Genomic DNA, 24,839 nt, shown 5'->3' with positions numbered 1-24,839 from the left:
AACCCCGTCCCCTCCTCCACTATCCCATCCCTCCCTCCATCCCTCCCTCCCTCCCTCTCTCCCTCCCTCCCAGCTCGGGGGAGAGCGCCAGAGCCAGGGCCGGCCCACACGGATTCCTGTAAACAGCAGCCAGGCCGAGCGAGGGGGGACAAGAGGGGAGAGGGGGGAGAGGGGGGAGAGGGGGCAGAGGGGGTGCTAGGAGGTGGTGAGGGGTTTGCCTGGGAGAGCAGGAAAAACTATCGGCAAAGTGGAAAACCAACTGTGACCCCCCCCAGTGTCAGTGTTTGGGACTGAGCAGGAGCTTGGGTTACGTTCACTTCCTGGTCTCGTGGTGGACGTTGTCTAACTCACACTCACCAATACGCTCCCTATCTCCCTTGAGAAGATGTGCTGGTGTTATTATAGTTATGTCTGTGCTGTTGCACCCTGTTGAAGAGGAAGCCTTTTTTGTAGTGTTGGGCTGAGGGTGGTTAGTTCTGCATCGAGGTGTAATAGAGCATGACATAGCAGTCACTGTGGGGAGCTGCACCACTGAACTGGATTGGCTGAATTGGGTTAGTCGGCTCACAGTTGTCTAGGGGGGCATACCAGGAGGAGGCCTGCAAGCGAATCGTGTGATTGTGAGCATGGCAGAGTGAGCAGTTTTGCTCGGTGACATCACGGCGGACATGAATCAACAGAGGATTCCTCTCACTCTTTCCCTCCTTTCTTTCTTTCTCTCCCTCTCTCCTTTCTCTGTGTCTCTCGCTCTGGAAGGTTGGTCAGAGGGAGGATGGTATGAAGGTGTTGAGAGAGATAAAGAATGATCTGTCCTTCCCCTTCATGAAGGCCCTGTGCTTTACGGAAAGCCCCTCGGCCCACCTGTTGATAGCAGCATGAGGCACCTTAGGGGTCACGCCACCCTGCATTAGCCTCAAGTCATGAGAACACACACACACACACACACACACACACACACACATCCTCTTTGAGTTCAGTTCCTGTTGAGATGATGGGGAATGCATCACTGTCTCCTTGTGACTTAATAACAGCTAAGAAAGACTAATCTTGGAATTGAATTAGAATTGTCCAGACGCAGAGGCGTGGGTTTGTGATTTGTGTCACACCTGTGTCCTGTGTTGGCCTTACGGGCCACTGCGGAACTCGATGCCTCATTTTTGCCAAGGGTGCCCTCTTTGTCTAAGCTGTGGGGACCAGGCAGAGGATATCCTTTGCATTGTCTGTGTTGTGTATTTGAGGACAAGTGAATGGATGGATTAGAGAGAGAGAGAGAGAGATCAAGGGAAAGAGGAAGAGCGCAAATAGAGAGAAAGAAAGGCACACAGAGCGAAAGAGATGTGTCGAGGTCCATGAGTGGTCATCAGCTCTCGGGGGAGCGGACGGCTCGAGGGTGAGTCGCTCGTGTCACGCTCTCTTTCCCCCTCACATTAACCGTGACCAGCCCTGCAGGGTCCCCTCTGCCTCTGTCCCCTCAGCCCCAACCCCAACCCTGCCACCCTGCCGCTGGGAACATGCGGGTCTGTGTCCAAGAGCCCGGGCCTGGAGCCGGCCAGACCACCCCCCCCCCCCCCCCCCCCTCTTCTGGGACTCAGCACTGCCCCACAGTCACAGCTCCTTGCATGGCATTCAGGGAATGCTGTTTATGAAGTAAAAGAGAGGGTGTTAATGCGTTCAGCGCTGTTTGGTATGTCTGCGAACCGATATGAATCTAAATACACATCATTTTGATGGTCATGAGGGCTGTTTTTATGTCCCCCTTGAGATTTCCCCCATCAAGGGTCATTAAGTGTTGGCTGGAGCTGTTGGACTTTTAACATCCTGTCAATGCGGGCCTTCCACAGCACTGAACAGGAAATGATCTCACAGGGCTCCACATTTGCTGTTCATACGTGTTAGTGTGTGTATGTGAGAACAAAGGCACTCAAAAGGCTCTCTGGTTTCCTTCCTTTTGGCCCACCGGAGACACTTCCACTCAAGCCTTGGCCGAAGCAGATGGGTGTCTCTGGGTTGGATGCCACCAGATCATCGTTTGAAGGCCCCAGGATTCCCATAAGCTTTAGCCATCTGTAACTGTATCTAGCGTGTCTAACCTGTATCCACAGGCTTGCTGTCACCAACGCTAGATCTATGCCCAGAGCCTGCAGGGAAGAGTCATGTTTTGGGAGTGTCGCGTTCATCTTATAATCTTGAACCTTGAATCTCTCTGATGCCTGTGCGTTTTTGACTCTGATAATATGGTCTGTGTGTGACGTGGTTAAGTTGTAGTCGATGTGCGGAATGGACCCAGACGGCGATTCTTCATCATAGCACAGGGTCTGCATCTTCAGTGGCCTGACCCCTCTCTTTACTTAAAGCTGACCTTTCCCCTGACCCCAGGAAGCAATTCATGCGCTTTCCCATGATGCATGAGCCGGACCTGTCAGCCGAGAGCTCTGCCTTAGCGGCCTAGTCATCGCTAATTTCCTCCTCTTGCAGGAGTGTGCGTCTGAACAGGAAGCGCTTATCTGCTAGAGGGGAATAGATCATTGATATCAGCTCAGGGCTACGTCTAACTGATCAGTGGGGGTCTTGAGAAAGTGGCTGTTGAATGCCTTTTTGTGTGGATTATGTCATGGTATTGTATGGAAGTGAAAAGATGGGTTTGAGGGAATAGCATCTCCGTATTTAAGATGTGTTGCGGTAAAGGCCATGGGGAATGGTCAGACATTGAGGTCAAGTTTTCAGTTTCCTGTTAACTTGTTGAGCAAGTCTTAACATATTGTTATCTGTATCCTGATTGCGCAGTGTGTATTCTCTTTGGTGTTAATGTTTTGTTTGTTTTCTCTGTGGGCATGTAAGCATGACGGTGTGAAAAACTGGTCCCAATTGGACTTGTGAGAAAAGGAAGTTCAAAAGTAGCTGCGCTGCTCTGTGTTCTCAAAGCAGCACACATTCATGAACCCTGGGTTAATGCTCTTGACCATCGCACTATGATTCAGCGAGATCTTTTCAAAATGAAGAGGTGTTTATTTATTGTCTCGGTATTGTTGTGGGTACCAAGGGGCGGCCCACTGTATCGCGGGGTCAGAGGAGCCGTCGAGTGTTCCTAAACACACAGAAGCTTTTGGGAAAGCGTCAGGTTTGTTATTTTCTTTGCTCTGCTTGGAACACCAACATTCTTCTGTGGGGACGCGTGCATGAAATGCTGAAAATGCCGGTGGTCAGAGGGAGCGCAGGAGTGGTTGGCAGAGAGAGAATGAGACAGAGAGAGAGAAAACGAGAGAACATCCCACAGCCACTAGAGAGGAGGAAGAGAGCAGGTCGGCGAGCCATTGAGTGGGTAGACGGAGGCCGGAGAGAGAGAAAGAGAAAGAGAGAGAGAGAGAGAGATGCCTCCCTGTCCTGGGTGATCATTCTCTCAGGCTAAATGTATTTATCCAGACGCCATCTCTCCCCCTGGCCCAAACAGAGGTGGCCTTTGAGAGCCACTGGGCCCAGAGGTTGGTTCGCGGACAGGACGGGACTTGTGCGTTGTGTGTCACAAGGGGCGGAAATGTGCTCGGCCGTAAATCACTTACCAGCGCAGCCGCTCCGCTCGGCCACAGATTGGCCGAGGCCAGACGCTTCGCCACGACCGAGCGACCGAGCGACCGAGCAAACAAACAAGAGAGTAAACAGAGGAGAGGGAAAGAGGGGGGTGACTGTGTAAACAGGAAGGAGATGGAGTTTGTTTTTAACTCCCTGCTCACTTGAAAAATCACATGAAAATGATTCTTATCAGCCTCATTACTCAATTGCATTAGTCATATGTCTTTTTGTCTGTCTCACACATACACACACAGTCACACACACAGACAGCCAGGCAATGACATCCTCCCTGCAGAAGAAGACCTAGTACAGTCAGAGCCCCTTTAGGGAGAGCCGGTCCACTTCCTATTAACTCCATTGTACCGGATTGTTCCTGCAATCTGTTGAAATTCCGCTAGGGACGTTGCCGAGCAAGTGATAAATGAATTGTGGTCTATGGGGCTAAGCGGCTAGAACTCGTTTTTTTCACAGTTGACAACTTCATTTCTTAATGTACATTGTCGTAGTAGCTACCTGAGTATAGGTTTTCCACTGGAAATGAAATAAAAAGTCACTCATGTCCTTTCTGCTTTTCATAGGATGGGCCGTTTTCCCTGTAACATGCTAGCATTTAGCTCATGGATGCTCGCGACACTCGCGACCGATTACGACCGTCGTGAAGCTGAACCTTCTTTTAGGTCTATGGCCGTAAAGTGGTTCGCTTGTGTCACGTGACATGAAAACTTTGAAAGGGTTTTTAGGAATAACAACACATATTGAAAATGTTATTGGTCAGCTGATTGTCAAGTCAAGTTATCCTGCATCGCATGCATTAATGCAATTTTAGGAGAAAAAATTATATAACGACAAATGTGGTACTGGGGGGTTCAGCTCCATTGCTACCCATTCATTCATCACTTGCTCGCGATCGCCCTCTAGTTGCAGTACCATGCGGAAGTATTTCGCTAGTGGTCCTTCTCCCCTTATTAGACATTCTCTGGTACAGAGTTTCTTAAGCAAACACACACACACACACACACACAAGCACACGCACACGCACACGCACACGCACACGCACACGCACACGCACACGCACACGCACATGCACATGCACATGCACATGCACATGCACATGCACATGCACACACACACACACACACAGTCACAGTCTCAATCAATGTACAGTACAGCACAGTACTGTCTTGCATTAGCCCTAAACTCTGCAGCTCTGTGTGTTGGTGGCGAAGGTGTCCGTAGTCCACACTATATTTAGAGTCTGCTGCTCGGGCTGTGAGTCCTGGCCGTCCCATCAGGAGGGGCCCTCCTCTCAGCTGCGCAGTAGTCTGGCTCCCTCTACTGCAGTTCCCCTCCTCCTCCAGCAGGAGTCACTGTTACACAGGTAAAGCCTGAGCCCACTCCTAGAGATGCTGCAGGTGAGTGCCTGCAGGTGATGCAGGTACCAGGCCTCCTTTGGGGGCTTGGACGGTTGGAAGGCCTTTCTTCTTCAAGCCACTTCACAGAGGACACTCAAGAAGTATTGTTCTCTTGGCTGTTTTTAAGAATTATCTTATGTGATTATAGCAGTAAAGGCTGTTCAGGAATATGTGTGTCAGGAGCATAATTAGAAAGCCTACATTCTGAGAGTTTTTTTACAGCATGGAGTACTTGTATTGTTATTACAATATATAAAGTACTGTAGTAGTGTCACAATACCAAAATGATGACTTTGATACAACGCCATGCCTTGATTATATCTTGATAATAATTCCCAAAATTACACCTTTTTCATTTTTTTCCCCCTGACTAGCATCTATGTTAATTATTGCCTGATGAGGCTGATCCTGGGTCAGTGTTTGCTCTCAGTCTCAGAGGCGTATCAGCAGTGAAAGATCTGGCTGGGGGGGCCGTGGAGCAGCAGCACAGGGACCACAGTGGCCGTGCTGCTACCGCTCTGGTCTGGTCCAGATCTTTGGATCTGTTTACTGACGGAGGTGCTTCCTGCTTTCCCAGGAGTGGGCCTGGAGTAGCCCTCTTTTCATACCCTCCTTTTTCAGACCCTCCTCAAAGTAGCCTTGGCGTTGGTTGGACCCTAGGTTACTGATCTTGTGAATGTGTGTGTGTGAGTGGTTACTATAATCAACCCTAGGTTACTGTTCTTGTGAATGTGTGTGTGAGTGGTTACTAAAATCAAGACCTCCCTTTATAACTGGCCTAGCGCCCCCGGGATTCTCATAAGCATTTTCATCGCTGTGGTGATTGTTGATTGCTCTTCAGAAGGTCAGCACTGTGGGCATTTTTCCCCGTTGCTTTGTTTTGCCCCCCCCCCCCCCCTCGGTCTTTCTCCCAGGTCAGCAGTTCTAATAAAGTCCCATTGATTCGCACTCAGCTGCCCAGGGTCTGCACCCCACCCCACCCCACCCCAAAGTCCATCCTTCTGTGCTTTTCCACTCCCCTCCCTTCCTTGTGACCATCCATCAGTGACTCTGCAAAGTTCTGAACTTGAACTGAAGGGTGGGGGCGCTGCTTCTGCTGAGTCATGGTTCCCTGAGCTGGACAACAGTTTGGTTCTCTCTTGTTCTCGCCTGTCTCATGGTTCCCTGAGCAGAAGAACAGTTTGGTTCTCTCTTGTCCTTGCCTGTCTCATGGTTCCCTGAGCAGAAGAACAGTTTGGTTCTCTCTTGTCCTCGCCTGTCTCATGGTTCCCTGAGCTGGAGAACAGTTTGGTTCTCTCTTGTCCTCGCCTGCCTCATGGTTACAGTTCATTCTGTAGGTGGTCCTAATACCAGTGCCACTAGTTGTAATTGTACTGTATCCTTTCTAAACATGAGACAAGGCTGTCCAGAGTCCACTCCCTGGTGATGGACAGGATGTGTGTTGTGGTCAGATGCAGACGATTATTAGAAGAAAGGGCAGTGCTGTGGCTGGCTGTGTCCGATGGAAGACGCTAGTGTCTCCTGTTGAAACATTAGAGCACATTGTTCCTCTGTGGCCTTGATAGGCAGGCATCCATAACCGACTCAGCACAACAGTGCACACTGTTTATGGCTTTGTTCACGAGGGCGCTGGAGAGACTGGTGACAAAATGGCTCGTGTTTCACCACTACACAGTGACTCCGCATTCCTGCTGTGTGAGTGTGTTGGGACAACACTGTCAGGACACTTAAACTCTTCTCTTTCTGTCTGACACACACACACACACACACACACACACACACACACACAGTGGGCATGCACACAGAGTTGGTGCTGTGTGTCAGAGTTGGCAGGGCTGATGCCCAGTGTGGGGTCTGGCTCTGAACTGACCGGCCCGCCCGTCGCCTGGCTGCAGATCTGCTCCCAACACACTGGCCCTCCTGCAGGCTCCCCCCGGGCCCAGCTACTGCACGTTTGATATGGATCAGAGAGGAGCAACCCCCCCCCCCTGCACACACACACACACACACCAGCGTGCCTCCCCGCCCCCACACACTGTCTACCCCAGCTAGGCCTGATGAGGGTACATGGTACAGACAGGGATGGGTGCAGAGGACCCAGTTGTCTTTGATCGGTCTCTCTCTCTCTCTCCCTCTCTGTGAATACCAGGTGTGGCCATTAAATGACCAGACTTTAGATATGACTGTGTGTGTGAGTGAGTTAAAGAGAGTGTATATAGGAGGTCAAGGAGGAGTCGTGAGTTGGCTTGCACAGATGTGTGTGTGTGTGTGTGTGTTTCTTTGTTTTATAGCAGAGCTCCGTGAGGGGGAGTAAACCCACTAATGTTCCACAGCTGAATGTCTAATCAGCATGCAGGATGTTATCTTTGAACCAGCGATGACATGCGTCAACTCGCCGCCTATGTGTCCTTTGGGATATAGTCTCTCCCTGTGTGTGTGTGTGTGTGTGTGTGTGTGTGTGTGTGTGTGTGTGTGTGTGTGTGTGTGTGAGAGTGGGAGAGAGAGGGATCCCCTGCAGTGTGTCCGTAGTGTGACTCAACACGCTAGCGATGAGGCTGCCGATGTGACCTCTGGAAAATTCCCTCTCCGGCTATAACTGGAGCCTGCGCCGAGCTGTGCTGTGTGGTGTCCTGTGGTGCAGTGGTGTTCCTGAGCCTTCCTCGGAAAAAGAGATTCTTCCCTCAGTGGGACGAGTCCGTAAACCAGATGGCTGCAGAACTACGTGGAACATGGAATAGGGCCTCTTCATTTCCCAACCCCAAGCTGTTCACTTCATCTGAGTTCTTAAAACAGTTCTTAACAGTTGCTCTGAAGGATACTTTCTATAGCTAAAGTAAACATTAACTAGTAACATTAACTCTTCATTCATTTGCGTGCGTGTGTGCGTGTGTGTGTGCATGTGTGTGTGTGTGTGTGTGAGAAACGGCATTGAAATGATGTGTGGAGCCTGATAAAGCCTTATCGGATTTCTCCTTCGTCGGCTATCAGCGGAAGAAAGTGACACACATTACACTACATGCGTGTTGGGAGCTGTGAGCAGTCCCAGAGCGTGGGCGCGTACAGCCGAGCCCTGTCATTAAGGGTGCAGAGGGGGAGAACTGTGTGCTTGCTCGTGGGTAGGCCTGCTCCAGCTCAGCCCACCACCCCACCCACCCCACCCCAAAATATCTGTGGAACGCCATCAGTCCCTGCCAGCTGGGTTATGGCGATAATGGTGTGTGTGTGTGTGTGCTTGTGTGTGTGTGCGTGTGTGTGTGTTTACTTAAGTGGTTTTCACAGAGGAAATGCAATGACTTTGCAGGCCACACAGAGAGATAAGATTACCTGGTGGGTCTCCACCCCCCTGGAGCCCTGCCAAATAAAGGGAAGAAAAATTATGATTATGGAAAATTGTAGTGTATGTGTGTGTATGTGTGTGTGTGTGTGTGTGTAGGGGCTTATTTAACCTCACTAAAAGTACAGGTATGCTGTCGGCTGTTTGTTGACCCCTCTCATCACAGGGCATTGGGAAGCGGGCTCGGGGAAGCTGATTGGATGACAGGCTTCTGAGTGCGCTCCTTTGCTGGCTCCCCACGGTGCTAATATCACGTTTCTCGGCCGGGCCTGTGATTGCGAGTGAGTGTGTGTGTGTGTGTGTGTGTGTGTGTGTGTGTGTGTGTGTGTGTGTGGGAGAGAGGGGAAAAGGTGGGTGGGCACCAGCGTAGGCTGATGGATGGGTGTTGTATCAGCATGACCTCCGGAGTGACGCTGAGCAGAGAACACTGTTTGCTTTCCCTCTGCAGATACGACGCACACGCGTGCCTGTGTGTGCCTGGCTGTGTGTGTGTGTGTGTGTGTTGTCAGGGGAAAGGGTGCTGAACATGTGGCACAACTCTAGGGGTCTCTTTTCCTTCCTCAGACTTGTGTGTATGTTTAGAGCATGTGCCTGTAGCCTAAAGCCAGTCAGCACAGATGCAGCACACACACTAGACATATTGCAGCCCACACTAGACATATTCCCATACCTTGATACTGTGTGTCTGTGTGTGGTGGGATGTGTGGCATCAGTTAACTCTTGGATGACTTGCAGCTAGTGGATGTGGCAGTTAAGCTTTCAATTACATTGTTCCAGATTGTGGATTTGAGCTCTAAGAAGAGTGAGTCATCCCTGTTCCATCTGTCTGTGTGTGTGTGTGTGTGTGTGTGTGTGTGTGTGTGTGTGTGTGTGTGTGACCATTCCTTTCATCCTGTTGTAGCCACATTTAGAGGATGTTTGTGAGTATGTGGTGCAGAGTGTCTCAGGCTCCAGAAGCAATGTTCCACTGTCTCTAGAGGAGCAATAGAGTCACTCTCTCTCTCTTTCTCTCTCTCTCTCTCTCTCACACACACACACACACACACGCACACACACACACACACACACTGTAGAGGGGCTGTAGAGGCCAGCCATGATGTCCGCTGCTGAAGCCCAGGGGCCCTGAGCCGGCTGGTTTGCATTAGAGCAGAGGAGGAATAAATCAACCCTGCGCTGCACTATGCAGGAGGGATGGAGGGATGGAGGGATGGGGTGGAGGAGAGAGAGAGAAGTGAGGGGAAGATGGCACACTGCCACTGTTTATCTGAAACAAGCCTTGTGCAGAGTTACTGAAGTCTCTCTCTCTCTCTCTCTCTGTCTCCCTCTGTCACACACACACACACACACACACACACACACACATATATATTCCGCTCTCTTGTGTTTAGTTTAGTTTCTGTCTCTCGTACCCCTTGTGAGTACCCATCCCCCCCCCCGTCCTCGTCTTGTTGGTTTGGTCCCCCCGGTGCTCGTCCTGGTGGTGCTTTCTAGCCATGACTCATCTCTCCTCAGGGAGCAGGGCTGTGTGTGTGTGTGTGTGTGTGTGTGTGTGTGTGTATTCCAGATGTTGTGATCGGTAGGAAGCCCGTCTGAAATGAACTGGGACAGAGCATCGCTGGAACGCAGCGCCTGCTGCGCCTGTTCTAGCACTGGGCTGCTGTGGAGAGCACTGAGTCCTGCCTTAAAGCAACTCTCAAGAGATTTTTGCACTTTAAAATCATGTTTCCAAAATCATTTCAGTGGTTCATCAACTCGTAACAGGGTGAACGACACTTCTGCATTCGCTTCGCAGCCATCTATCAACTATGACCGCACTATGTAAAGTTTACCAAATTGGGTAGCGTATCTGTAGTTTGATGGAAGGAATGAGACATCAGAAACTACAAATTGGACATGCTTCTATGTCGCAATACATCATACTTTCATAAAATCATGCAACATACTCTACCTTGTCTGTGGACATCGTTATTTTTTGGATAAGTGTGCATGTGACCGAGGGAAAGTGCTTTAGTGTTGCTTTAAAGTAGCACGATGGATGAATTTACCCTTAAGGGGAGCACACCTAATTCTGCCCATTAGAAGTCAGGGTGTCCTGAGAAATGACTGTGAAGCCACAATGACTTTTGAACTACTAATGTGTTGTCTTACATGAGCTGAGGAGCACAAAGAGTCATGAGGCAGTTTGGTGTGGCATGGTGTAGCTGCAGTCTGGAGGAAGTTTGTCTTCACAGTGTGTTGGGAGAAGATGATAAGAGCACCCCCTTCACGAACAAGCAGTGTGTTTACATGCATTAGAGCACAATCATCCCTCAGTGCCGACCTCCCCTTGTCTCTTTATCCAGCTCTATGGGCCCAAGCTCTCTCCTCGCAGCATTTTTAGCGTTTTCACAAGCACTTCAAAAGAACATGAAGTCGGGCCTTCCGAGTGAACCGACCCCCAGAGGAAGCATTCCATTCCCCCCCCTAACGACACCGTAAAACCAGCCAAACATCCAAAGGATTTATTTTAGCTTCCATTTAATAAAAGTCGCTGTGGAAACATGATCACAGCTCTGGTGGGGTACAGGAAGTGGGGCAGAGGAGGAGGAGGAGGAAGAGGAGGAGGAGGTGGAGGAGGAGGAGGAGGAAGAGAGGGTGCGGGGCGGTGGATGCCGTGGTGCCTCACCCTTTGCAGACTGGCTACAGCGGCTCATGGGTCTCTGTGGGTTCCAGGAGGGAAGTAGAAGGGGGCTATTCTTGGCAGCGCTTATTTAGCCGTAACACTCTCCTCACCCAGAGCTTTCCCTCCATGTTGTGTCCCCTCCAACCACACACAACCCAGTGCAATTAGGGCGACTGGGAGACATGTGTGTTGTGACCTATGGAACGTTGGTGCACTTCCTGCTAGTTGGAGATCTGTTGATGGATAACTGGTAGTAAAGATTCTATCACCTCGTCTGGAGCACTCACCGTGGGCTGTCCTGAACCCTAATCAGACCCCAGAATAAGGGTGCACTCGACTTCACGTCTCTCCCACGCTTCTGCTCCATCATCTCCAGGCATTACTCGAGCAGTCACTCCAAGGCATGTTGATGCATGTTGGGTAGCATCTCTTTTTGTTGCCTCATCTTAACATGGGAGGGTCCTGAAGAAGGGTACTGAATGATGCAGCTAAACGAGGTCGGAGGTCTACAGTGGTAGGCTGATCTGTATCTTATTGGTGTGGATTGCACCTCGGCCCTCGTAAATGAGTGCATTTTTACTGGATTCTTTTTGGCTGTAAGCTTCAGGTGCCACTGCCAAGACACAAAATGTCTCACTGTGCATCAAATACTGATGTCTCGTAATGAATCATTGCCACCAGCACAGTTAAGTATGTAAACGTTAGATGTGTGGTGAACAAACTGACAAGTCAATGCAAATAGTTTTATTGCGTCTTGTACCTGTTCCCAGGGAGTTGTTGACAGCAGGGAGCAACAATGTGTAGACAGTACAGATAGAAAAGGGCTGCTAACTTCCTGGCTTTGTCAGCTTGACATCAAAACTTCAGTTCAGTCATCTTTCATCAAAAAAATGATGAAAGATGTTTGTTGATTTGGGTGGTTTACATTGAATAGTTGCAGCAAACAACTTTTAGTTGTGCCACAATCAAATCCTGGATTATTTTGATATGCAGATCGCTCCTAACAAGCAGATATCATTGAGTGTAGGTGTCCGGTGTGGATCAGTCTGAACAGAGTGACCCCTAGCACCGTGTTACAGTGTAAGCATTTGGAGGTGTTCGGTCAAATAATTGAAATCCCACAAATTCTTCCTGCATAGGACCAAAGCCCCAGCAGGTAATTAAAGGCTCATAAATCATTGTGTGTGTGTGTTTGTGTGTGTGTGTGAGCGCTGTCTGTTTTCTCTCAAAGCTCGAGTGTGGTGCAGAGAGGGCTGTAGCCAGCCAAAATGCTAGAGAGAAAAGAAAGCAATAGAAACTGAAGAGAACAGAAGAGAGTGAGGAGGAGTGGAGAGAGAGAGAGGGGGGGGGGGTGAGAGGGGAAAGCTAGAGTACAGAGAGAAGAAAGGACAAGGGAAAGATAGCGAGAGGAACAGGAAGGAAGAGGAGCGGAGAGGTGAGCTGAGCTGCTATGTCCTCTACTCCAACTCCTCCCAAAGCCCCCCCACACTGGTGAAGGAGTGTGTGTGTGTGTGTGTGTGTGTGTGTGTGTGTGGACTGAAAGCGCAAATGCTAAGCTAGCTATGACTGTTCAGTATCATGCAGCAGTGCTTCATCTGCCAGAGTTGAGAAAAGAGGGAGAGGAGCGATGGAGGGAGGGAGGGAGGGAGAGAGAGAGGGAGGGAGGGAGAGGGGGAAGAAAGGGAAGGAGGGAGGGTAGGAAGGGAGGTGTGGAGGTGTGGCGTGTCTCTGCTGGGAATGTCACATGAGCTCGGAGAGGGAGGGGCACAGGACGTGGAGTGTGTGAGTGTGTGTGTGTGTGTGTGTGTGCGCGCGCGCGCGTGTGTGTGTGTGTGTGAGTAAGGGGAGGGGGGGTGCACAGTGACTCCAGCTGGGGCTCACACTGGAGGATAGAGCCCAGGCAAGGGGACGGGTAAGGAGGGTGAGTCAGAGCTCTCTGTCTTTTCTCCCTTTCTGCCTTTTTCCACCTCTCTTTCTCTCTCTTCCTCGACTTCTCCACTCTCTCTTTCCTCTCTGTCTCCATGCACAGACTCTGTTACTGGGAATGCACAGCAGTGTTTGACAATGAGTACTATTGTGTGTGTGTGTGTGTGTGTGTGTGTGTGTGTGTGTGTGTGTGAGTGAGAGAGTTTGTGCATGTGTGTCCATGTTTGTTGATTGTTAGCGTGATCACTGTGTTTTTTTCAAAGGTGTTTTATTCTTTTGCTGTTTCTGTGTTGCTGTCTTTTGCACATGTTCATGTGTGCAGGTTTGAAATGGAAAACTTGTCATGAATGGTTAACTTCACCTTGGAAACAGAACAACTGTGTGTGAGTGTGTGAGTGTGTGAGTGTGTGAGTGTGTGAGTGTGTGAGTGTGTGAGTGTGTGAGTGTGAGTGTGTGAGTGTGTGAGTGTGTGAGTGTGTGAGTGTGTGAGTGTGTGAGTGTGTGAGTGTGTGAGTGTGTGAGTGTGTGTGTGAGTGTGTGAGTGTGTGAGTGTGTGAGTGTGTGAGTGTGTGAGTGTGTGAGTGTGTGAGTGTGTGAGTGTGTGAGTGTGTGAGTGTGTGAGTGAGTGTGTGAGTGTGTGAGTGTGTGAGTGTGTGTGTGTGTGTGGGAGAGAGGGGCGGTCTGTCTTGTACAGATACACACACACACACACCTACCTCTTCTATTTCACCCCTCTACTGCTGTCTGCGGCTTCATGCCTAGCCTTGTCATTAATGGAGGAAGCCACAGGGGTTATTTGTGTAATCAGCATGTCCCACCTCCTTGTCTTCTGAGGAGCTTCTTCACCTCTTTCATTTGTCCCTCCATCCTCTCCTCCCTCCCTCCATCACCCCCCCCCCCCTCCACTCGCTCCACTTTTGTTCACTTCAGGGACTTTTTCAGATGTTTCTGACTTGATGCCAAGCATGTGTGGTCACAAACACATTGCACTGAGGTAATGAGTTGCGCTGGTGCTCTGAACTGTTCTTGAGGGGTGACCTCCACGCCTGCCAATTCCAGTTGAGCAATGCCTTCTGGGACTCCCAAGCTCCCAAGGAATGGAGGTCTGTGCTGAGCTCCAGTAAATGCAGCTTCAACTTCATCTTCAGCGTTTAAAGTATGTTGTCTTGGCTGTTTGTTTTCTGGTCTCCGTGTGAGCTCCAAGTGTGCATTAGCCACACGGACATTCCAGTGGACGCTGTCTTTAGGGCAGGTGTTGAGAGTACAATGCATAAATGGCTGCTAAAGGGGGCTTGGCGTGGGGTTGCCAAATCCTGTAAAAGTTGCTGCTGTTTGTTTCGGATGGTTGGCCTGTGATGTCAGCCCTTGGCAGGAATAACCAGCAGTGGCATAGCAGGGGGGCAGGAGGGTGTTGGGTTGGGGGGTGGGGTTTCTGGATGTCAACACGTCATGTAGCTCCTCATGCTCCCCATGTTCCTCATGTCTTCATGTCAGGCAGGTGTAGGCTGCTTACAGGCAGCTGGCTATACCCACGTCGTACCCACGACCGCTGCGCTAGCATGCGCTGGAAAGCCTCTCTGGCTCGGACTCCCGATCGGAGCATTCCAGCGTGTGGCGTCCGGCCGAGGCCGAGCCCCGGCCTCTGGGAAACTGGAGCGGCCTGGTGGGCCGAGGTGTCCATACGTGGTTAATACCTGCTCGTTAATACCTGCTCTTGGCACCAGGGTCTAGCTTTAACTACAGAGAGCCCTCGTGCACAATGACAGGCTGGGAACAGCATGGGGACACCCACCACCGCGCACGTCAACTCTTTGCTTCCTCAAGTCTTCTGTTTTGTCGTGCTGTAAGCTGTATTTTCATGCTTTGAGTGCTGTCTGTCATTGTGCTGGGACTGACCGCTACGACAGCCGCTAAAGGGGGCTTGTAAATACTCCCCTCCCCACCGCTACCACCGTTCTCTTTGACGCCCCGGCTAAACGTAAACGTGCCAGAACACCGTCCTCCCGGAGCACTAACCCGTGGCTTTTGATCTTTCACACCTTGGAGTGTGGAACCATGTAATCTCCCAGCAAACCAACAGAAGGCTGTCTGGAGGGTAAGACCTCGTGGCACTGCCATGTCCATAGAGGGCCTTGGCATGCCATGTTGTGTGATGGCACGGTAGTGGGGCGGCAGGACTGCCGGGTGGTATGTGTGGGGTAGTGTCGGGCGCTCTGTGTGCTGTGGCTGCTGTGCCGGGGTGTCTGAGTAATGTCTCTCCCCCGCTGTGCTGGAGGCCACGTCTGTCACTCCCGGGTCAGATTACAGGGCCTTCAGACGCTCTGCTCGCTGTCAAAGGCCCATTCCTCAGCTATCATTCAACCTCCTCTCAAGACAAATTACATGCTGGCATTGCAGTCATTTATTAAATACCTCTCCTTTCCCCCACAAAGAAGCATTCAACTTTAACTAAGATATTAATGTGCTGGATTTGTGTGTGATCCCATAGGATGAAGGTAGCTAATGCATGCTAATTCCTGTTGATGGTTGCATTGAGGATTCTTTCATCTTTCTTTTCAGTGTTGATTTTTGTGATTCATTAAAATCTGCAATTGAAGTTAAAGCGATAGTTCGGGTTTTAAGACACGAAGTTATATGGGTTCCCTGTCAGCAATGTTGTGCATCAGCAATGACTTACCCCCCGACAGCGTCCTGTGAGCCGAGATCCAGCCGGTTTTTGATGCTGAAGAAAGTAGTCCGGCAAGTTTCTGGGGTCACGAAAGTGAAGCGTTTTTCTTCTCAAAACCATACGTGTTCAAAAGAGTGATATATTTGCACCACAAAAACGTTGTCCAGGAAAAATTCAAACCTCGTTATCTTGGCACTATTTTTCTCGATTCCTATCACTGCGCGCTACTGACAGCTGGACAACGTTTTTGTGGTGCAAATATATCACTCTTTTCAACGCATATGGTTTTGAGAAGAAAAACACTTTACTTTCGTGACCCCAGAAACTTGCCGGACTACTTTCTTCAGCATCAAAAACGATCAAAAACCGGCTGGATCTCGGCTCACAGGACGCTGTCGGGGGGTAAGTCAGTGCTGATGCACAACGTTGCTGACAGGGAACCCATATAACTTTGTGTCTTAAAACCCGAACTATCCCTTTAAGCTTTTATTCGGCCCACATCATTTCAGGTGTCTTTGTTGAGTTGGAGGAGTTACCAGGCAGGTGTTCTAGGCTAGTGGATGTACTTGTCTTGTCTGTGGTGGAGCCATCACTGAGATACACATTTTGTATCAGATTTCAAAGGATTTTGAGATAAAAGCCAGAACACCACACAGCAAAGTGACATTCCTTTTGCAGTGCACAAAAAGCTCTGAGAGTGGAAACTGTAGACATTTTTTGGGCTGCTGACTGAATATGGACTCTGCGGTCTTTTACCTTGTATGTCTCTTCAGTTCTGTGCCTGGAATGTCAAAAGCTTATCTTTGCAAGGCTTAACATCTTCAGTGGTCGAGGGCCAGTTATCTTATGCTGCTCAGTGTAAGAAAATACATTTACTGTCGAATGGAGCCTGCTTACTGTGTGCTGTCTGTTGGGTATGGGCTGATAGTGATCCGCAGGCAAGACTCAAAGGTGTGAAGGCTGTCTGCTTTTTATCATCAGTAGTTCTATGCCCTTAGCAGGTATTCTGTGTTTATCAGTTGAAGATAAGAAACTGACACAAGGTGGGATTAGGGTCAGTGTAACCAATACATGGAGGCAGGCACAGCGCCTCATACATCCAAGGGCTTCAGTCACATTCTAGCACCGAGTATATTTATGTATGAAATGAAAGTCCTGTTGGCTTTGGCCCGTGTTGCCGTACTGGAATGTTACTGTGCGTGTGCAGGTTCGGCGTGAGTGAGCGTTGAGTGGAGGCAGTCTAACAAGGTCTTGTGTTGTGGGCTGGGGAGGGAATGGGGGGGGGGGAGCGGTGCATAGGCTGGGTAATGCAGGCTAAACTCAGCGCAGGGGTCACTTGACCAGGCCAGCTGAGGCAGAGACACAGAAGTGTTTTTGTGTGACGGCGTTCTCCTGACTTTCATCTGATTTCACTCTTCTCTGCTCTGAAATGCCTGCCATTCCAGAGGGCTTCTCTCATCTCTCCTCCTTTTCTTTCGTTCTCTCTCTCTCTCTCTCGCTCTCTCTCTCGCTCGCTCTCTCTCTTTGGCCCCTCAGCTGGTGGGTATCAGATGGCTACTGTACGCTCTGTCCTGTCTCTCCTTCGGAGCTCTTCTCTCTCTTTTCACGTCGTCTTTTTAACGGCAGGTGATGGCAGCTGCTTTTACGACCTCCTCGTTGCCAGAGGTCAGAGGTCACATTCTCCCAGGCAGAGGTGAACAATGGCCGTCCCTTTAAGCAGGGCACCTACCCAAACACGGCGTGGGGACCATAAAGCGCTGCATGTTTGCACAGCGTTTGGAGTCTTTATTAAGGGCCCCTTCACGGGAGGGGGAAAGTAAAAGGGAAGGCACGTTTCCCCTTTGTGTCAGTCCAGGCAGCCCCAGATGTAACCCTACCTACCCGACCTCCCCGTCTCCCCCCCCCCCCCCCCCCCCCCCCCCCCCCCCCACTTTCACCACACAAGGCTCCAGCTCCTCGTAATTGCATCTTCCTCGAGGCAATTTCCATATAATGCGGCCTAATGCTGACCGTAAGCCTCTGGTTGTTGTTGCAGGTCATATGGCACGCTGTCTGTCCTGACCAGAGTCAGGGATGGTTGCCTAGCGCCCAGCTGTTGGGATCGCTGTGGGAGCTGATGAACCGAGACTAAGGAGACCGCTAACTGGGTCCTCTCTGCTCTGCTACATTGGGCTGCTTTGTTCGTTGGGAGTAAACAACTGCCTTGGCCTTTTGTCTGTAAAACTCCTTTGCTGCCTTTCCTGAACTTTCTGTTGCCTTGGTTCAGTTCTGCTTCACATGTTTGTCACTTTTGATCAAATATTTGGATGTACGGTAGTGTTTGGATCAGATTTGCTAAACTGTGCAGACTTCTTTTAAAGTGTTTTAAAGTCAGTGGTAATCAGCAGACTAGTGTTTATAGTCAGGCACCATTTTAGTGTGTGTTGTTCTGTGAAGTAGCAGATTAATGGCCGACGCGTCCTGGCCCCTGAGCTCTGGATCTTCCTCTCTCGGTTCTGCAGGCAGCAAAGCAGAAGAGCAGATGTTCAACGCTCGCTCGCTCATAATGAGGCTGTCCGGTGCCAGGGCTCCTCGAGGGTGACTGGACGCGCGGTTCTTCATGTTATTCGTGGCACGCTCCTCGGCTTGCGGCTCGCTTTTTCATCCCTCCTCGCCGGTCATCCCCCCCCATCCACCCCATCCACCCTCCGTCCGTCGCTGGCCTGCCTGCTAGCCGGGCGCCGGCCTCAGAGAGACCCATAAGTGCAGGCTTTTGCCCTGATGAAGGGAAGTCGTCGGGGAAATCACCGGAATTCCACTCGTCCAAAGGCTGCGACTTTTTAAAAAATTGACCAGGGCTTCTGGTTTTCATCCACTCCAGCCATTAGCAGCGAGAGCAGGTATTTGAAGTTAGATCGGTTGCATAGAGGTTTGCTCAGTCAACATGTGGGAAAGGTTACTGTACGCTGTGCAGCGCGGCGCAGTGATAAGTAGGGCAGGGCCGGTCGTGCGCTGGTTTCCTGTGACAGACAGGCCTGTGATTTGCCGTTATTTGCCTGTAAGCGTTGTGTAAGAAATAAATCAGTGACTAAGACTCCATTCCCCTCCTCCGCACTGTGGTGTTGGAATTGCTGGCATTTATTTTAAACAGGCCACTGGATACTTTGCAAAAGAAGCAAGAAGAAAATCGCTCCCCCCTTCCCTTTTGTCCCTAATTGAAAACAGGAAAGCATCTTGGAGGTTTTCGTGGAAAGTTTTGTTTGTGCATGTTACAAAAGCTCCGGGATTGGCCCGTGAGTGTCTCTTGGCTCCGCGAGCGAGAGGGCTGGATGGCGATGAATGCCGAGATAAGAAAGCGGCCAAATTAGCGCGCACGGAGGGTGTAATCAATAAACTACATCTAGCACTCAGCAAAGCACGCAGGCACCGTTGCCAGTCATTTGTCAAACTGCTGCTCACTGCTGTCCTTGGTCTGTAACCCTTGTCTCAGCACTAATGGACTAATGCTTTATGTAATGTTTTCAAAGGCACACACACGGCCCCTTAGGTGCCCCTTTTGTATTGGACGGCCTTCGTTTTTATGACATTCGCACCAGTGTTTGCTCTGCAGCTGTAAAAAGTCTCCCGCTTCTCCATAAAGCTCGTCGGATCTCGGCGCTGAAACCCGAGCCGTCTCTTCCTCAGTCCCGGTCGGATTGAACCGGCTCACCCTGTAAGCTCAGGAACACGGCCGACACGTTTCCTGTCGAACAGCCCCCCCACCAGCTTCAAAACGTGGGGCAGAAAGAGACGCCATGAGCGAGATGCCCCGGTACGTGACGGATGGCCGCTGTAACACCCCCCCCCCCCCCCCTTTTCCGAGCTTTATTTGGCGGGTTGCCCCCTTTGTGATGATGGGCTCGTAATGCGTCCCAGATGTCTGCGCTCGTAAAGCCAGACTCTGTAATGGCGGGGCTCAAAGGTGCGGCAGATTTATGGGGGTCACTCCTCCAGCGCCGAGGCACCTGTGCCTGTTGCACGGCCCGCTCTGGCTGCCCGCTTCCCCACCCAGAGCTGGACGCCCCCGTTCTCAGGGTCTGCAGTTGGTGTGATGATCCATTGACTCGTTATGTTGTGATCTACAACTTGGGTCACGTTGTATTCACGTGTTTGTTTTGCTTATGCTGCATTTTGCTCGCTGTGCTGGTGACATCAGCTGCCTGTCTACGGCTCCACTTCAAGAGCATTCTTAAGAGCTGGAGCCGGGCTGAAGGCTCCTTTTGAAACGCGAGGCCCTTGATTATTTGGGCTGATACGAGTGCCACAAATCCCTTCGCTTCAAGCGGCCCAGCTGTTGGTGGGAAACAGGACTGGTGTGTGTGTGTGTGTGTGTGTGTGTGGAGCAGAGCAGCAGCAGCAGCAGCTCTGAGAAGTGTAAGGAGAACTCTGCGCTCAGGTTACAGTGTTGTCCCACTACAACAAAAATGACTGCCCTTTATTTCCCTGTAGACTCTCTTGTTAAAGGCAAAAAGCTCCATGTCTGTTTATTCTAGGGTCATCTATGTAAGGGGGCACTGAGGGATTTTGTTTGTCCAATCTTTTACAGTGTTTACGGGAAGTGCTACCCCCCTCCAAAGCACAGACAGACAAAGTCCCAGTCATATCCCACCCCCTATATCGCGATCCCTATAGATACGCTCCCCCTCTCTCTTTCTCTCTCTCTCTCTCTCTCTCTCTCTCTCTCTCTCTCTCTCTCTCTCTCCCTCTATCTCCCTCTTTCTCTCTCTCTCTCTCTGTACATTCTCTTGAGACCTGTGGGATTCTCCCCCCTCCTCCTCCCTGCTGTTCAGTATTCTAAAGCAGACCTGAGACCCAGGACAGAGCAGCGTTCCCATGGAGCGTCACCTCAGAGCGCGCTGTCTGCCTTCTGCATGGGTCCCTCTGCGGAGCTGCGCCGTGAGGACCACTAAATAACAACAACAACAACAGCAAAAAATGTCTGCGGCCCATGTGGCACAGCTCCAAGCTGAGGACCGAGAGGAGATTTGTGAGTGTTTGCTGCCTGTCTGTACAGTGCAAACACACTCACGTCTTCAGTCCTGCGGTGCGGTTCTCAGTGGAGCTCTGGGACATATTTATGACCAGTGCTCCAGTGTGGCTTTCATTTTGAGTGTGTGTGTGTGTGTGTGTGTGTGTGTGTGTGTGTGGAGGTGTGCGTGTTTGGTAGGTGAGCGACTAGTCCACACTTAAAGGAGCCAGAGAGGCCCCTCATGTTGCCCAGACCCAGCAGGCTGGGACTTCCCACTGTGCCTGTGTGGCATGTGTGTGTAACAAGTCTACTGCTGTCCTTCCTCCGCTGCTTTCATCTCCTTTCTTTTTCATGCAGCACAGAGGTAGTCTGAGAACACACTGAATAACCATGAATTTGTGTGTGTGTGTATGTGTGTGTAAGGAAATGTGTTGACCAGTCAGTTGAGGTTTTGTAGAGTAGGTGTGGCGCGAGGTTGCACTCAAAGGAAGGAGTGTGTGGTGAGGAAGCCATTCATCTTCATTCTGGAGATGTCAGAGTGGAGCGCTCGCCTCAGTTCTCCTGCCCTCTCTCTCCACTATTGTGTTTCTGTGTGTGAGAGAGGGCGCAGGAGAGTGTACACACCCAGGCTTCCTCTTCCAGCACGCAGGTCAGAGTTCACCTCTTCCTCCCGCCCTCCCTGTGTGTGTGTGTGTGTGTGTGTGTGTGTGCACGCTACCCGTGAAGGTGAGACACCCAAGTCGCATCCGTAGCACACCGCTGTAGTCAGGCTATGTGGTTTTAAATGGACAGTTTTCTTTGTCTTTCTGATTGAAAAATGTGTGCCATCTGTTTACATGTGGTTACGGTGCTTACAGAAACTCTAGAATCTTTTACTTACAGATAGATACAGAAGACACAGATACAGTAGGCAATCTGATATACATATGCATATATATCATATACAATATCATATACATTAGGCTGGGTAAACCCAGCTCAATCTGCCAGCAATTGGATTTCGTCCTGCAGCTCAGGCTGGAAGCCTCCACATTTTTCTATCCTGCTTTTGTTTCAAATCTGCGGGGACCAATCATAAACTGGCTTAACCACCTGGCGCACCCAGATCGTTGGTCTGATTGGTGGAAGGACTATCCAAATGCGTACAGTCATTTGAACTATGCCTATTGATCACACCTCTTGCTCTGTTGTAGAAATACTAATGTGCAGACTCATTTAAAAGATTGAGCTTGGTCTGGTGGTAGCCAGGCTATATATACATGGCTGTTTAGTTGGAATAGGAATGGAGTACACCAGCCCTTTCGTTCTGAGGGGCACTCCCACTCCCACTGCGTGCACTGCAGCTGGGGTCAGTGGCTGCAGACTGGCCAGTCGTCGTGTTGGGATCGGGCTCTCCATTCTCTGGTGCTGCTCTGCTGTGTCCAGCCACATGAGCACTTGGTAGTTGAACTCCACCACCCTCTCCCCCGCCCCCATGTCTCCCACTCTGCAACAATGTCATTTCTTTCCTTCTGTATCTCCCCCTACACACACACACACACACACACACACACACACACACACACACCTCCTCTCCCCTCTTCCCCAGCAGCACTGTAGCATTGGGTTCACCGTAAACCGAAGTGGCTCTTTTGTGCAGGGGCTGCCTGTGGAACCTGATAGTGTTGCGGGATGCTTGGCAGCCCTCTCTGGCTACAGGGAGGGGAGCTGACAGGCATGCCGAGTAGCTGCCTAACCCCCAGACCCACTCCCCTCCACCAGGCCCCAGACCCACTCCCCTCCACCAGGCCCCAGCGAGCCGCGCATGCCCACGGGAGCTCTGGTTTCAGGGCCCTGGGCTGCAGGACCGTCCCACAGCAGCGGTATGGGGCTCGGCCAGCGACCACCCCCAGCTCAACGGCAGGGTTGGGTTTGGTCCAGTCCAGTCCTGCCTCATGTCCAGATCTTCAATGTGAAGTTTTGGAGTTTGGTGGTCGTGTGATTGTAATGTCATTGTGCTTGTATGGAGATTTTGTGGTGCATTGTAGGTTTTGATCTTTTCTTCTGGCTTGTGTTGCATGCTGTGTGTGGATTATGAGGGAAAAGATGGCTAGAGTTGACTTTCTGTATTATTTGCAGAACAAATGAATTTAAGAAAGCTCCGTGTTTTGGTGATCTTTTGCTAAGAATGTCCCATTCTGATGAATGTATGAATCACAAGAACGCTCAGTGGAAAAGCTGTGTGAATGATCTCATTTACATAGTAGTTCGACATTGTCGAGAAATCGAAGTTGGCTTTTCTCGGGTCCCTAAGTAAAGCTTCCCATCTCTGGTGTTATGACTCTGATTCGATGAGACTCACATCGCACTCGCTCGAATGCGAACACTTGGCAGATCCGGAACCATCTGGATTGGCTCGGCGTGCGATCCCGCCGTACGGGGCCCTGCCGAGTGAAGTCCGCTCGCTCTCGCTCCGTGAGAGAATGTTTCTGGCTCGGGGTCGGCGCCGCGCGAAAAAAAATGGCAGCGGTGTTTAAACATGGCAGAGGTGTGCCGAGCCAGGCCTTGTCTCCGAGTCCACCGCCGCGTCTGTTATGTCTAACCTCTCAGCTCGGTGGAAAAGCCCATCCATCTGCGCAGCGCCAGGTGAGCGGGCTCACTCCAGTGCGCGGGCTGGCCAGCCTGGACGGCGGTGACGTGCGTGGGGAGAAGCAGACGGAGCGGTCAGGGCCGGGCTGCTCTCGCAACTCACACGCACACAGCGGCCAATGAAATGTGTTCTGGGTGGGAAGAAATGAAATAGTGCTAACGTGGCTGAAAGGATTCCTGTATATGGTGATTTCTGCAGCACCCTCTACTTCTGCAGTGCTGCTACTGCTTGTGTGTGTGTGTGTGTGTGGCTATGGGGCGTTGAAGGTCACTGCTGAGATGAACATTATTTGTATCTGGTGGGCATACAGCTACATTCACTGCCAAGTCCTTATTCAACTTTTCTTTTCCCTTCTCCCCCTCTCTCCCTTCTCTCTCTCTCTCTCTCTCTCTCCCTCCCCCTCTCTCCCAGGGTCAGAGGTCATTTCCAGCTACAGCAGCAGCAGCCGCAGCAGCAGCATCAGCAGTATGGCGGAGCCCGTGGTGCCCGAGGTGCCCCCTGTCAGCTGGAGCGAGAGGCCCAGCGCCGTGGACTTCAGCTACGTGGGCATCGACGCCATCCTGGAGCAGATGAGGCGCAAGGCCATGAAGCAGGGCTTCGAGCTCAACATCATGGTCGTGGGTGAGTGTGTGTGTGCGCGTGTGCGCCTGTGTGTGTGTGCGCGTGTGTGTTTTGTTTGGGGGGGTGGGGTCATTATGGTCGTGGGTGAGTGTGTAGGTGGAAGGTAAACAGTAGGAATTTAAGCTCAGCATCATGATTGTGTGTGTGTGTTTGTGTGTGTGTGTGCGTGTTGAGAGGGCACGTGGCACATCAATGGGAATTGACCCATTAACCTCAGAGAATGTTCCAGAAGGTTTTTAGCCAGGGCCGCGGTGCTTGCTGAAGGCATCTGAGGCTGACGGAGGGCCTCTGCCACTGCTGGGCCGGCTGTGCAGTGAGCTATGAAAGGCCGGCCAGTGTGAATGACTGGCTTATTTTGAGCCTCAAAGTAGGAGCTGTCTGCCCTGTAATCAGGCCTCATTCTTCCCCATAACAGCCTGCGCACACAAATACACACATACACATGTCCATGTGCACAGACAGAGGCATACACACTTAGACGTGCGTACAACCACAATAGTGCAGAAACAGACTTTTGTTCCCTCTCTTTACATGCACACACACATGCAACACACACATGCACAGATACATAACCACGCTACATAAGCATGCTTTTGTTCCTTGCCTCTTCACACCGACACACTCACACACTATTGCATGTGAATGCCTCTGTTCCTTCTCTCTCACTAACACACACACACACACACTCTCTCTCTCTCTTCAGAGACTCATCTGCATGCAGGCACAGGCACCTAAGACACACAGGCGGCTAATTAAGATGCTCCACACTTTCTCTCCTACGTGCTGGGTGCAGACAGGCAGCCATAAACTGCGGTGTGTGTGTGTGTGTGCGCCTGTGTGCGCCTGTGTGTGCGCGCAAATGTTCGGAAACGTTTGATGGCCTCTGTCTCGACTGCCTGTCTGGTTACAGGAAAGCAGACAAGGACTGAGACGAAAAACCCCTTAAACGCCTCCCTCTCAGAAAGAGCCCCAGGGCCAGGCAACCACACATGTGTACACACGCACACACACACACACTCACACACACACACAC

The 24,839-nt window shown here is 50.9% G+C and overlaps 1 protein-coding gene across 5 annotated transcripts in view; it reads left to right on the top strand.

Annotated features, from left to right (window-relative positions):
- The window catches only part of septin9a (septin 9a), a 76,027-nt gene that overhangs the window by 36,903 nt on the left and 14,285 nt on the right, over positions 1 to 24,839 (top strand). For 4 of the 5 annotated variants that reach the window (XM_062533135.1, XM_062533139.1, XM_062533136.1 and 1 more), the window contains one exon: positions 23,597 to 23,806. In XM_062533135.1, the coding sequence (XP_062389119.1) occupies positions 23,597 to 23,806 (210 nt within the window). Of the gene's footprint in view, positions 1 to 12,807; positions 12,897 to 23,596; positions 23,807 to 24,839 lie in introns of those variants that run through there. The other variant, XM_062533140.1, reaches the window with a different exon arrangement.

The sequence above is a fragment of the Sardina pilchardus genome, chromosome 3, assembly GCF_963854185.1.
Source record: "Sardina pilchardus chromosome 3, fSarPil1.1, whole genome shotgun sequence".
Classification (NCBI taxonomy): Eukaryota; Metazoa; Chordata; class Actinopteri; order Clupeiformes; family Clupeidae; genus Sardina; species Sardina pilchardus.
The sequence above is the reverse complement of the archived record's forward strand: the minus strand, read 5'-3'. Positions and strand labels throughout refer to the sequence as shown.